The following is an 11344-nucleotide window of genomic DNA, read 5'->3' on the forward strand; positions in this document are numbered from 1 at the left end:
CGCCGTGGCTCGTCTCTCACATTCCCATTGAGATGAAAGCGCCATGTCATCGAAGCGTCAAGAAAGGCGTCTTTGTCATGGAAGGGCGCAAATATTATTGACATATATGACAACCTGCGACGCTTCGCATCCGCCGCCCAGTGACGGCTCAGTGTGGCCAGGATGGCGTCGGCGCGGGGCACTCCTGGCGTCAGCGTTCCGCAGGGATTCCGAACCAACGGTTCCGCTTTCCGCGTCCCCAGTCTTTCCGGGGAACCTCTATACTGCATACGTAGGTACTGTAGTTGCCCACGACGCTACTAACGTTAGTATCCGTCTACAATGCCTGCCTGCCTGGCCCCCCTTTCGCCAACAGAGGTGGGGATGCGGCAAAGGACCTGAGCGCCACGCTCTCACCGGGCCCGCCGACGTCGGTAGTGATACGTAACTCGGTATATAAAAGGGACGCGATGCGGGAAAGGAGGGGGGTATCAGTGGGAGGACCGATCGACACGGACGGCGCGTGGATCGGAAGCTGGTATCGTTGCGTGGACGCTTTTTCTGGACTTCTCCTTCTCTTCTGCCTTTTTTTTTTTCGTTTTGTGTGCGTGCAAAAAGTCGGAGAATACAGGGGGCGAAACAAAGATCAACAAAATGGACGTCAATGAATTTCGCCAGGCGGCCAAGCAGGCCGTTGACCAGAGTAAGTGCTCGGCCCGTGCTGTGTTACTGTTGGCTGCGCCTGCCGTGTCGACGCCATGTGTCGACGCCGGTGTCCGTCTCACGCAATGGATCGACCTCCTGGAATTCCGAATGCCCCTCCCCCGCGGCGGCGGCGGTAGACCGCACCTTACAATGCCTCGCCGCCCGTCGCATCGCATCGCATCGCAATAAACGTCCTCACTAACGTCGTCGTGCCGCAGTTGCCGACTATCATGAGTCCGTCTCCTCGCGGCCCGTCGTCTCCAATGTCCAGCCGGGATACCTGAGGCCCCTGCTCCCCGCTGAGGCGCCTCTCGACCCCGAGCCTTTCGCCGACATCGCCGCCGACATCGAGTCCAAGATCATGCCCGGCATCACGCACTGGTCCTCCCCGGGCTTCATGGCCTTCTTTCCCTGCTCCAGCAGCTACCCGGCGGCGATCGCCGAGATGTGGTCCAACGCCTTCAACGGCGCCCACTTCAACTGGATCTGCAGCCCCGCTGCCACGGAGCTCGAGACCGTCACCCTCGACTGGTTGGCCCAGGCCCTGGCGTTGCCGTCGTGCTTCCTCAGTGGCGGGGAGACGCACGGCGGTGGTGTCATCCATGGCAGCGCCAGCGAGGCCATCCTGACCGTCATGGTCGCCGCCAGGGATAAGTATCTTGCGGCAAGGACGGCACATCTCCCGGACGGCGAGGAGAAGGAGGAGGAGACGTGGCGGCTACGCAGCCGTCTCGTCGCCCTGGGCAGCGCTGGTGCCCACTCCAGCACTAAGAAAGCTGCCCAGGTCCTCGGCGTTCGATTCGCCACCGTCCCTGTTGATGAGGAGCACGGCTTCGCCCTGCAAGGTCCAGCTCTTGCCCATTCTCTCGACGAGCTCGCCGCCAAGGGTCTCGAACCCTTCTACTTGACGACCACGCTCGGCACCACCGATGTCTGCGCCGTAGATGATTTTGCTGGCATCGCCACCGCCCTGGCTCCGCGTGCCGGTACCGCGGCGGAGGTCTGGGTGCATGTCGACGCCGCCTATGCCGGCTCGGCACTCCTGCTTGAGGAGAACAAGCCCCTGACTCAGCCCATGGCTGAATTTCACTCCTTCAACTTCAACCCTCACAAGTGGATGCTTACCACGTTTGACTGCTCCGCGGTCTGGGTCCGCAGCCGCGCACATCTCATCTCGGCCCTTAGCATCAAGCCGCCCTACCTTCGTAATCAGTTTTCGGATGGTGATCTCGTCACCGACTACCGCGACTGGCAGATTCCCCTCGGCCGTCGCTTCAGATCCCTCAAGCTCTGGGTCGTTTTGCGCTCATACGGCCTTCGTGGCCTCCAGGCCCACATTCGCAAGGGCGTTGGCTTGTGCGAGAGCCTCGAGACCAAGTTGCGTCAGCGTCCGGATCTGTTCACCATTTACACGCCGGCTCGCTTCGCACTCCTCACCGTGCGCCTCGCGGGCGACGACGCCGAACAGGTCAACCGCCGGACGGAGGCGCTGTACGAGCAGATTAACGCTGCCGGCCAGTTCTATCTCACCAGCACCGTCATCAATGGCAAGTTTGCCATCCGTGTCTGCACCGGCGTTGCCACTGTGCAGCAAGAGCATATTCAGAAGCTCTTTGAAGTGTTGGTCGAGGGCACAGAAAAGCTGATCGGTGCTGAGAGGTCTGCGCAAAGCCCGGGCAAAGACAGTATGAAGATGAATGGTGTCAAAGCAAACGGCGAGGCCAGAGACTCTCTGGAGACAGCGGGCAAAGCCAGTAGGAATGGGGTGGCCAGATAGAAAGAGCATGCCGTAATTGACTAAATATATACTGTAGCGATGTGCAATATATAGGTGTCTGTTACGAAGTATATATATGTTGACATTATCTTATGCAGGGTACTACCTGTTAAGTGGGCCAAGTGAAGCGACGTCTTAGAAGACAATGGGTAATGCCGTTGGCAATGGGGTAGCAGAATAGTAAGAGCATGTCGTGACTGATTAATTGATTATAGCGATGTGCAGTACGGACGCTCACGCGGGATAAGTAGCTCAACTAAATTACGTAGCACTGAAATGGCTCCTTGCAACACGTTTGCTAGGTTCTCCTGGATACAGCAAGAGCTTCGTGTAAACTTGGTGTCATGAGGTGTTCACATGACCTGCTCACGGCTTATTGTAGCCGTAATGATTATCTCGCTCATTCATCAGGACTGGCGAGATGAAACATGAGGCTGCGCAAGCTTGCCATGCGCCCTGTGCATTGGTGCGTGAGCATATCTGTTACCGGTGTGTGTCTTTTCATCAAAGCTTCCGCGCATTTGAATATGAGATGATGGATTCGGCCCCGAAAGCGGGCACAGGATATAAAGAAGCTGCTGCCCCTGCCCGGGCAGGAAGTTTGCTCCCTCTCCACGAGCTGCAATCCCGCCACCAGTCATCATCATCCTATACGTCCCCCTCATATCATCGACACTAGCCTGCGATTGCCAACCAATATGCAGCCAAATCTGTTCCTCAAGCTTCTCGGGCTCGTCGCAGCGGCTGCTGCCGTGTCCGGCTTGACGTGCGAGCCAGAAGACCCCTGCATGCAGTCGGACTGTGCCACGTGTGAGAAGAATGGCCAAAGGGTGGATGATGGCAAACCAGGCGTGAGTTTTTTTCCCTTTTTTTTTTCGGCAGTCTTTTTTTACGGCACATGCTCAGGTCCCCGACCCCCCCCCCCTTCTCAATCCGCCTCTGTCGATGCCAGTTAGGCGTGTGAGGAGAGAGAATCTGGACGACGTTTAAGAAGAGGAAGGGGGAGGAGGGTGGGCTGTTGCACACGCGGAGAGGACGGGAAGGAGGACATCAGGCCCAAACAGCAGGGAAACCCATTGATTGCTAACATCGCCCGCCCCCCTCGCGGCGTAGCTTTGCGCGGTGATGGAAAATGGTCACTATTGTTCCTACATCAACAAGCCCTTCAAGGACAGGGCAAAGTACCCAGTTACCCATCATGCTTGGAGCTACGCCTCCGTTGTGAATTGCAACGCCAGGAGTCCGGTAAGTACAGGGTTTACACGAATTCCCCCTCTCCCCCCGCCGTTGCGCTTCGGGGAACCAAGCAGGACGGTAAACGAATTTTGGGGGGGACAATTGCTGATCGCGGCCGCCACGCACACTTGGTGTGCGTGTGTGCGTGTTGTTTGTATTTATAGTGCACAAATACGGGCAACCTGTGCATCCTCCTTCCGGGACGGACCGAAGCCAATTGCTACTGATGCTGCTGAATCATGGTATCATGGGAGGGGAAGAGGGTTTTTGGCTCGAGGCCAGACGAACGAGTGGTCGGTCGGTCGTCTCTCTGGGCCAGAAGGACTTGTTTGGCTGTTCTCTTGGAATAAACGACACGTGGGCTTGACTTCGAAGGCTCGTCTGCAGATGCGGCCCGGGTGCCGCCACGCAGTGACATCACCCGCACCCGGGCTCGCCAACCTTCTCAGTCGCCTCTCCTCCCGTTGGGCCGACCGAGCATGGGGCAATTGCGAGCAACCAAATTTGGCCTGCGGATTTATTTGTGTGGTAAACAATAGCGCGAAATAGACTTGAACCTCCTGCACCTTGCCGAGGCCCAATCTCCCCTCTCATGGCGTGGCGTTGCCAGACGGCATTTGGCGGCGAAAAGCTGCGTGCTGGGCCCGTGCGGTCACAACTCAAAGGCGACAATCACTAGTAGCTCAACAACAGCGTGTTGACCATGGAGGAATGCCGATGGCATATATAGCTAGACCACGGTGTTTGACAGCTCCGTCTAGCAATCGCCGGTGCTTCCCAGTGTCTATCAGACCGTCCGACATAAATGTCACCCAATAAAGCCTAAAGCGCCAGGCAACCTGTTCCAATACACTTGGATAGTGACGTGCCTTTGAAAATCTCTAAACGCCGTGAAATGCAACCCGCCAACATCATGGCTTCTGTTCAGCAGCATTGGTATCATCATGAGTAGCCGCGGCGCAAACGAGCTGTCGCGACGACCGCCAGAAGACCTCCTGGAGCGGTCCCTCAAGTCTCGCCGGGTTTCTTGGAATTGCAGCTGACAATCTTGACCTTGTCCGCCTGGACGGTCTGGCTGCCGTTGTCCATTTTGAAGGTTACGTTCTTGATGAGAAACGTCCACACCTCGTCGCAGAAACGATACGTGTCGAGGCTCCCCTGCACCGGTCCTTGTCAGCATACGACACCCAAACACGGGGCTCTGAGTTGCCTTGTCGCCGGTAGGGCCACGGGCACTGACCTTGAACTGCAGGCGGCTCTTGACGCTCTTCTGAAGCGTCTCGGTGATGGCTTGGTCGAAATTGCCGAGAATCTTCATCGCAAGCTGGGGGTTTATCCGCTCATCGCTGATGAGATCGTCGAGCGTGTCTGTCAGAGCGAGACCGATACTGGGAGAGGGCCAGCGTCAGCATGCCAGCGGCAACCGTCATAGAGCCACCGTCGGCCGGTTTGCCACTGCGCCATACCTGCTCCGACGGTAGAGCTCGTAGAAGCTCTGTGCACCCGAAGCCATGGCTGTGGTGTGTTTAGCGAGCGCAAAGGAAGCTCCTATTAAGCGATCGATGGGATGCGACAGCAACGAAGCTTGCTCGCGAGATGTCGTTTGTGTCAAGGGCGAGGTTACGTTGTTAACCACAAAGCAGAGGGGTAGTAGCCAGGTTGGCGCCACATGCGCTGACTAAAGGGGACGGCTCAGCCACAGCAACCAAACTGCTGCCTCCTGGAGGCACATCATGTGACGCCGCTGTGGGTGCTCCCCGTTGTTGCGCAGTACCGGCGGGAAACCAACCAAGGCCAAGCAACTTGTTGGAGGAGCTCGGACAGCTGTTACGGCCTCGACCATCACCGCAGCAGCCGCGCACTCGTCCCGTTCGTTCGACGCCATCGATCGCCGAACTGCCCTCGACGTCGAAGCAGCACCGACACGAAAGCCGCCGCGATGAGCCTCACCTATGGAGTCGGCGGCGTTACGTCGTTCCTGACCATTGTGGGAGCGTGTACGTGCAATGCCCGCGACAACGGAATCCCCTCGTTCCGCCGAGGACACTCATGACGAGCGTTGGCTGACGAATGACGTCGATGGCAGACATGCTCTTTACCGGCAGCGGCGAGTCCTTCAATGTCGGCGCGTTCTTAGAATCAGTGTCGCCCTATGCCTGGGCTGATCTGGGTATCGCCCTATGCATTGGCCTGTCGGTCGTCGGCGCCGCCTGGTGAGCATCACCAACCCGCTCTCAAGTCCCCGCCACGGGGGATCAAGACTGTCCCACGAGCTGCTTGCTGACTCGCTGCGCTACGATAGGGGAATCTTCATCACCGGATCCTCCATCCTCGGCGCCGGCGTGAAGGCGCCGCGCATTCGCACCAAGAACCTCATATCCATCATCTTCTGCGAGGTCGTCGCCATCTACGGCGTCATTATGTCCATCGTATTTTCCGCACTGGTCGACAGCGTTGAGGGCCCCGAGGCTTTCTCCGCCAATGCCTACTATACCGGTTACGCCATCTTCTGGTCAGGCGTGACAGTCGGCCTGTGCAACCTCGTGTGCGGCGTGGCTGTTGGCATCAATGGTAGCGGAGCCGCTCTCGCCGACGCCGCCGACGGATCGCTGTGCGTTTGCCCCCATCTCCGTTTCTCTGCGCCGAGTTATGTTGGTCTCGAATGCTAACATGACAGACAGTTTCGTCAAGATCCTGGTCATTGAGATCTTCAGCTCCGTGCTTGGCCTCTTCGGCCTCATTATTGGCCTGCTCGTGTCTGGCAAGGCCTACTCTTTCGGCAAGACCTCGTAGACGCATCGAGGAGCCCAGGTTTGCGGGGATGATTGGGATTTATGCTACAGAGTAGCGACAGCTCGCCACTGACAGAAAGGCGAGGCGCCCCTTTGCATTGCGCCAATAGTATTTTGGTCTGGCGTTTGGGACGACTGGCTGGAGAGGTTATGTTATGGATTGTACCACTAACCAGCCCTTGGACTTGAGCATGTATATGTACACCAGCCCGTGAGATGAGCCAAGATTAGAACAGTCAAACTACTTGAAGCATCCAGCGAGTTATGCATCTCTCGGCGCAACCATATCCAAACGTCGCGAATTTTTACCTTCCTAGCCCATCCGAGCAGCGTTCATCAGCAACGCCTCGACCTTGGACCCCTTTTCGAGCTTCCCCTTGCCGCTCGGCATGCACACCAAGGCATTCGCCGACCGCAAGCTTCCCACCTTCGAACTTCGTTGCCCACCAGTGCTGCTGGCGAGAAGCTGTCCGTCCTTGCCCACCGTCACCACAGCGCGATGGTACTCGGGCCGGGGGTCCATCGGGAAGTCGTGCGCCAGGAAGACGGGAACTTTGGGCAGGCCGACGGGTGCGATGCCCGACTGTTTGTGCAAGGACGGAAGGACAAACAGGTGAAACGTCACCAGCGCTGATGCTGGGTTGCCTGGCAGCGAGAAGATGGTCTTGGACACCCGGTTCCCCTCATTGTCCTTGACCGGCACCGTCGCGAATGTCGTCGGTTTCCCCGGCTTCATGGCAACCCTGCCAAAGTGAATAGTGCCGCCGAGGGACCGCTCAATCGTGGGTTTGAGCAGGTCCAGCTCCCCCATTGACACCCCGCCCGTGGTAATGAGCACGTCGGCCCGCCGGAGACCGCTCCGGAGCGTCTCTTCTAACGTGCCGGGCTTGTCCTTGGCAATGCCGAGGTCGACGACCTCGAATCCCCATTCCTTGACGGCCGAAATGAGCGTGATGCGGTTCGTGTCACGGACCTCGCCGAGCCGCAGTGGGCCTGGGCGGGCGTACTCGATAATCTCGTCACCGGTGGACAGGATGCCAATCACCGGACGCCGATACACCTTGGCTTGAGCGACGCCAACGGCGGCGAGGAGACCAATTTCTCCGCCAACGCCAGAGATTTGCTCACCCTTGTCGAGAATGACGGAGCCTTCCTTGATGTCGCTTCCCACCTCTCGCACGTTTTCGCCTTCATTGACACCCTCGGCATGAATCTCCACCTCCTTTTCTTCTTTGCCATCTTCTGTCATCGTCTTGAGCACAGTGTCCTCCACCATGATGACCGACGTCGCTCCCGGGGGCAGCGGGGCGCCGGTAGTGATTCTAGCAATCTCGCCCTCCTTCAATGGCCGGACCTCGCCGGGAGCTGCGTGAGAGATGGCCGTGACCGGAAACACACCCTTCATGTTGCCGTCCTTCGGGGCCACGACGGCGTATCCGTCGACGATGCTGGCTCGGAATGCTGGAACATTTTCCCGTGCTCTGACCGCTTCCGCGAGGACGGAGCCCACTATGGCTTCGTCGACATTGCGATGAGAGACTTGCGGCTCAGGGCTGTGTTCGGCAATGAGAGCAAAGGCGTCATCGACCGACAGCATCGGATAGGGTGACTCGCGGTTTCGCCGAGAGGGTCCGAGCTGGGGATCGTTTGACAGTGCCTGGGCGTTTGGGTTCGTATGTCGCACAAGGTTCCCGTGGCCGTGACCATGACCGTGATGGTGGTGGTGATGGTGATGATGGTGGTCATGTTCTTGGCTTTGAGCCTGCGATTTCGACGCCGCAGTAATACCAGCATCTGACTCGAGCTTCTTAACGCCCCCAGAGTGCAGCACCCGCGAGTTGGCACCTGCCGCTTGGAGGCAAGCGTGTGGCAGCGTCTTGATGATGGCTTGCAAGTTTTCTTTGGCGCCTTTGGGCGAGCCGGGAAGCGTGACAATGATGGATTTGTTTCGCACGCCAGCCGCTGGTCGGGACATCATGGCGACTGTGGCGGTTAGCAAAGGAAGGAGTTGGCTCTTGCGGAATGGCTTACACGGCGTTACTGCGAGAGAGGAGGACAACATGGCGTGGACCAGCCCCGGCGCTTGCTTGTGAAGCAAAGGCGAAACCGCCTTGACCACGGTCAGCAATTGATTGTACGCAAGCCCAATGGGAGAACCGGCACCTCTGGAGTACCATCCGCCACGGCAAAGCCTGTGCCGCCTGTCGTGATGATCAAATTGGGCGCCGCATGGCCGTCGGCCCAGGCGGTGATTTGTTTCTGGATCTGCATGACGTCGTCGGTCACAATGGACTCGCCGGTGAGCTTCCACTTCCCGTCTCCCTCATCGTTGAAGACGTCGCGGAGTATGGCCGCCGATGCGTCTGCGGATGGGTTCTGGGCGGCCGTCGTTGAGACGATGAGCAGAGCCGCCGTCAGAGGGCCGTCCATGGTGGTGAAATGCGTGGCTACAATATATATGAATGAGTCTGTGTTCGGTTACGAAGAATTGTGGGTTAGTTTGCAACGGCAAATTCGATGGCCAGTGTTGATGATGAGGCGGCTGGATAGACAGTCACTTAGTAGACAGGAGCAGATTGGAGGCCATCGCGGGGCCCGAAGCTACATAGCTTGTCATATGTACTACAGCTGCATCAGCGGCTGGTTGGTGGCGCCCCGCCGCCCCAAATTCGCCTGCCCGGCTTTAGAGGCGGCGCTCCGGACGCCGCCGAAACACGACCTCAAAAATCAACATCAACACCAGCACTCACCTGCACCATCGGTCGCATCCGCAGCGCGACGTCTTAACACACCACCACAAGAAGCTGCCGGGCTCTGAAGGTGGCATGTAGCGACAGTGGCATCGTCAGGCGACAGCTCACCGACATAATGGTTCGCATCAAGGAAAGATATCTCCTCGTCAATATCGTTTATCCCCCGGAGGTGACGGACAGACCCTCACCCAAAGTGCCCGACTTGGTGGTCCATCGCCAACCTACCGTTGAGAAGCTCACGCCGCAAGCCCTCCTCAAAGCCATACGAAGTGAAGCGGCGTTATTATTTGGCGACTACGGGGCGGGGGCCCTCGAAGGTCATCTCACAGGTTTGTAGCCCCCCCTTGCGCCCCATCAGTTTCTGTGATCGATGCTGATATGCCCTCCAGTCAAGTACCTCTCCCTGGCAACGTCTACCTTCATTCTCAGGTGCTCCAGGGCGCACCATCAGATGCTATGGGCGTCATTGACCTTGATGAATCGGGTGCCCGTCAAGGATGGCCGATCGTGCATCTTTCGCGTCGTGCGTGTGAGCGGCACGATGCGCAAGGCAGAGGAAGAAGCAATTCGTCAAGCAAGAGCGCTCATCCTGGCTGCCAAAGACGAAGTCTCCTCAAGCAAGGGTACCATTATCGGCTCCGAGCGCGCGCTTCAAGACCAATTCTCGCGCGAGGAGATGGGCGACCTCAGCGACGATTCCATGGATCAGGACGACGGTTGAAGGGTATCATTTCTTTCTAATTACCTTGACTCCGTTGTCGGACGGCACAGACATGTCCCCAAAATCCGGGTCCGTCTCCGCGTCCATTCCCGTCTCTTGCGTGGCCTGCACAGAGGCTGCCGGCTGCGGCTGCTCCAGCTCCATGGCCTGCTCCTGCGCTATCCTGGCCTGTTCCTCGTCGGCCTCACGCTCGAGCCTGTCATATTCCTCCTTTTGGTCGATCCACCGCTCTTGGATGTCTTGCACATCCATCATGGAGGCCTCGTTACGCATTGCCACGGCCCAAATTGTGTCGTTGGCGCCTTCGGCCCCTCCAAAGACGTATCCGCCGGCGCGGTCAATGACGCGCAACAGGTGCATCATGCTCTTTTTGTTTTCTACGGCAAGCACTTCATATCGGACGAGCCCGTAGCTCTCAATCATACTGGCAATGGCCTCGTTGAGCCTGCCAAACTTTTCGCTCCGAAGGACGGGCGACTCAGCCTCAAGGTACGGCGTGAGGTAGTTGAGGTCGTCGACGTCGGTATAATACTCGAGATTAAAAGGCAGCTCATCGTATGATGCTACCTTGTCGATCTTGGAAAGGACATTGACGTGCGGCATGTCCATCTGGATCATGGCACGCAAGGAGAGAAGGACGTTGGACACGTACAGGGACGGCTGTGTGACGCAGATGGAATCGGACAGGTGGACGCAAACAAACTATCAAGCAGTCAGCCGTGATCACACGCGGTCGACGTGGTCGCATGCGTGTAATTTACCCTGAAGCCAATCTTTTGGAGCTTGTAGAAGATGTTCCTGAGCGAGTTGTGGTGAGTGTAGAGCTCGACTTGGCCGGGGCAGTCAAATAGAATGTAATCCTCCCCCAGCTCCTTCAAGCCTTCTGCGAGCCACTCGCAATTGTGCTCCAGCTCTTCCAGCGCATACAGGATCCCGCCGTTGGGGCCGAGCCTGTCCTGGCGCATGATGTCCTCGAGTTTGATCAGGCTCCGAATATCGAGCGCGCACGGGTAGTTTGCGTGGTCGTTCGCTGGGTCTAGGTTGACGACGGAGCAGGCACGCCCGATGGCGCCCATGAATTGGTGCACTATTCACATGTCAGAGAAGACAGAGAAGACGACACCTGCGTGTTGGAGACACTCACTGCCATCGCAATAGGTGCTTTTGCCGCTCCCGGGGCTGCCGAGGACGAGCTGCGCGAACGGCATCAGGGCGGAGGACCACAGTCAAGGCGGCTGGGCGACTCAGGTGCGCATGACCGCAAACATGCCCTTGCAAGCTTGATGCTTGGAACGTGGCTCGAACGATGGATGCTCCGGGCGGCTCCGGATGGTGTGCGGCGTGACCTTTGAGGATGCAGCCTTCTTGCATGCAAGGAATG

General features: G+C 57.9%; 6 protein-coding genes across 8 annotated transcripts; 3 read left to right on the plus strand and 3 right to left on the minus strand.

Annotated features, from left to right (window-relative positions):
• Positions 1-181: 181 nt before the first annotated feature.
• Positions 182-2503, plus strand: JDV02_007916 (uncharacterized protein). Of its 2 annotated transcripts, XM_047989460.1 has the most exons (2): positions 182-682; positions 903-2503. In XM_047989460.1, the coding sequence occupies exons 1-2, from the start codon at positions 634-636 to the stop codon at positions 2459-2461; spliced, it is 1608 nt and encodes a 535-aa protein (XP_047845462.1). In that variant the 5' UTR covers positions 182-633; the 3' UTR covers positions 2462-2503. The 2 variants fall into 2 exon arrangements, with proteins under 2 accessions (XP_047845462.1, XP_047845463.1); XM_047989461.1 differs by having other exon boundaries at positions 660-2503.
• Positions 2504-4208: 1705 nt separating this feature from the next.
• TOA2 (Transcription initiation factor IIA small chain (TFIIA 13.5 kDa subunit)) lies at positions 4209-5305 on the minus strand. Its single transcript, XM_047989462.1, has 3 exons — positions 5164-5305; positions 4938-5085; positions 4209-4855 (listed from the first exon to the last, which is right to left on the minus strand). The coding sequence occupies exons 1-3, from the start codon at positions 5208-5210 to the stop codon at positions 4706-4708; spliced, it is 345 nt and encodes a 114-aa protein (XP_047845464.1). The 5' UTR covers positions 5211-5305; the 3' UTR covers positions 4209-4705.
• Positions 5306-5483: 178 nt separating this feature from the next.
• Positions 5484-6788, plus strand: vma16 (V-type proton ATPase subunit c''). The gene is made up of 4 exons (XM_047989463.1): positions 5484-5694; positions 5784-5910; positions 6000-6308; positions 6379-6788. Exons 1-4 carry the CDS (start codon positions 5637-5639, stop codon positions 6488-6490), a joined length of 606 nt encoding a protein of 201 aa, XP_047845465.1. The 5' UTR covers positions 5484-5636; the 3' UTR covers positions 6491-6788.
• Positions 6658-9056, minus strand: JDV02_007919 (uncharacterized protein). The gene is made up of 3 exons (XM_047989464.1): positions 8653-9056; positions 8521-8599; positions 6658-8472 (listed from the first exon to the last, which is right to left on the minus strand). Exons 1-3 carry the CDS (start codon positions 8917-8919, stop codon positions 6803-6805), a joined length of 2016 nt encoding a protein of 671 aa, XP_047845466.1. The 5' UTR covers positions 8920-9056; the 3' UTR covers positions 6658-6802.
• A 301-nt stretch (positions 9057-9357) lies between these two features.
• POP5 (Ribonuclease P) lies at positions 9358-9963 on the plus strand (the record flags this gene model as incomplete). The annotated part of the gene is made up of 2 exons (XM_047989465.1): positions 9358-9571; positions 9632-9963. 2 exons carry the CDS (start codon positions 9358-9360, stop codon positions 9961-9963), a joined length of 546 nt encoding a protein of 181 aa, XP_047845467.1.
• JDV02_007921 (uncharacterized protein) lies at positions 9952-11333 on the minus strand. 2 transcript variants are annotated; one of them, XM_047989467.1, is made up of 3 exons: positions 11108-11333; positions 10725-11050; positions 9952-10665 (listed from the first exon to the last, which is right to left on the minus strand). In XM_047989467.1, the coding sequence occupies exons 1-3, from the start codon at positions 11169-11171 to the stop codon at positions 9970-9972; spliced, it is 1086 nt and encodes a 361-aa protein (XP_047845469.1). In that variant the 5' UTR covers positions 11172-11333; the 3' UTR covers positions 9952-9969. The 2 variants fall into 2 exon arrangements, with proteins under 2 accessions (XP_047845469.1, XP_047845468.1); XM_047989466.1 differs by lacking the exon at positions 11108-11333 and having other exon boundaries at positions 10725-11101.
• Positions 11334-11344: the final 11 nt, after the last annotated feature.

Source organism: Purpureocillium takamizusanense, chromosome 7, assembly GCF_022605165.1.
Source record: "Purpureocillium takamizusanense chromosome 7, complete sequence".
In the NCBI taxonomy this organism is placed as follows: domain Eukaryota; kingdom Fungi; phylum Ascomycota; class Sordariomycetes; order Hypocreales; family Ophiocordycipitaceae; genus Purpureocillium; species Purpureocillium takamizusanense.

Coding starts and splice junctions, on each gene's coding strand:
- JDV02_007916 (XM_047989460.1), top strand. CDS start 634: ATGGACGTCAATGAATTTCGCCAGGCGGCCAAGCAGGCCGTTGACCAG. Junction 683..902: donor CAAGCAGGCCGTTGACCAGA/GTAAGTGCTCGG, acceptor GTCGTGCCGCAG/TTGCCGACTATCATGAGTCC.
- TOA2 (XM_047989462.1), bottom strand. CDS start 5,210: ATGGCTTCGGGTGCACAGAGCTTCTACGAGCTCTACCGTCGGAGCAG. Junction 5,086..5,163: donor GAGCTCTACCGTCGGAGCAG/GTATGGCGCAGT, acceptor GCCCTCTCCCAG/TATCGGTCTCGCTCTGACAG. Junction 4,856..4,937: donor AGAGCCGCCTGCAGTTCAAG/GTCAGTGCCCGT, acceptor GGACCGGTGCAG/GGGAGCCTCGACACGTATCG.
- vma16 (XM_047989463.1), top strand. CDS start 5,637: ATGAGCCTCACCTATGGAGTCGGCGGCGTTACGTCGTTCCTGACCATT. Junction 5,911..5,999: donor TCGGTCGTCGGCGCCGCCTG/GTGAGCATCACC, acceptor GCGCTACGATAG/GGGAATCTTCATCACCGGAT. Junction 6,309..6,378: donor GACGCCGCCGACGGATCGCT/GTGCGTTTGCCC, acceptor CATGACAGACAG/TTTCGTCAAGATCCTGGTCA.
- JDV02_007919 (XM_047989464.1), bottom strand. CDS start 8,919: ATGGACGGCCCTCTGACGGCGGCTCTGCTCATCGTCTCAACGACGGCC. Junction 8,600..8,652: donor TGGCGGATGGTACTCCAGAG/GTGCCGGTTCTC, acceptor ACCGTGGTCAAG/GCGGTTTCGCCTTTGCTTCA. Junction 8,473..8,520: donor CTCTCTCGCAGTAACGCCGT/GTAAGCCATTCC, acceptor TAACCGCCACAG/TCGCCATGATGTCCCGACCA.
- JDV02_007921 (XM_047989467.1), bottom strand. CDS start 11,171: ATGCCGTTCGCGCAGCTCGTCCTCGGCAGCCCCGGGAGCGGCAAAAGC. Junction 11,051..11,107: donor AAGCACCTATTGCGATGGCA/GTGAGTGTCTCC, acceptor ACATGTGAATAG/TGCACCAATTCATGGGCGCC. Junction 10,666..10,724: donor TCCAAAAGATTGGCTTCAGG/GTAAATTACACG, acceptor ACTGCTTGATAG/TTTGTTTGCGTCCACCTGTC.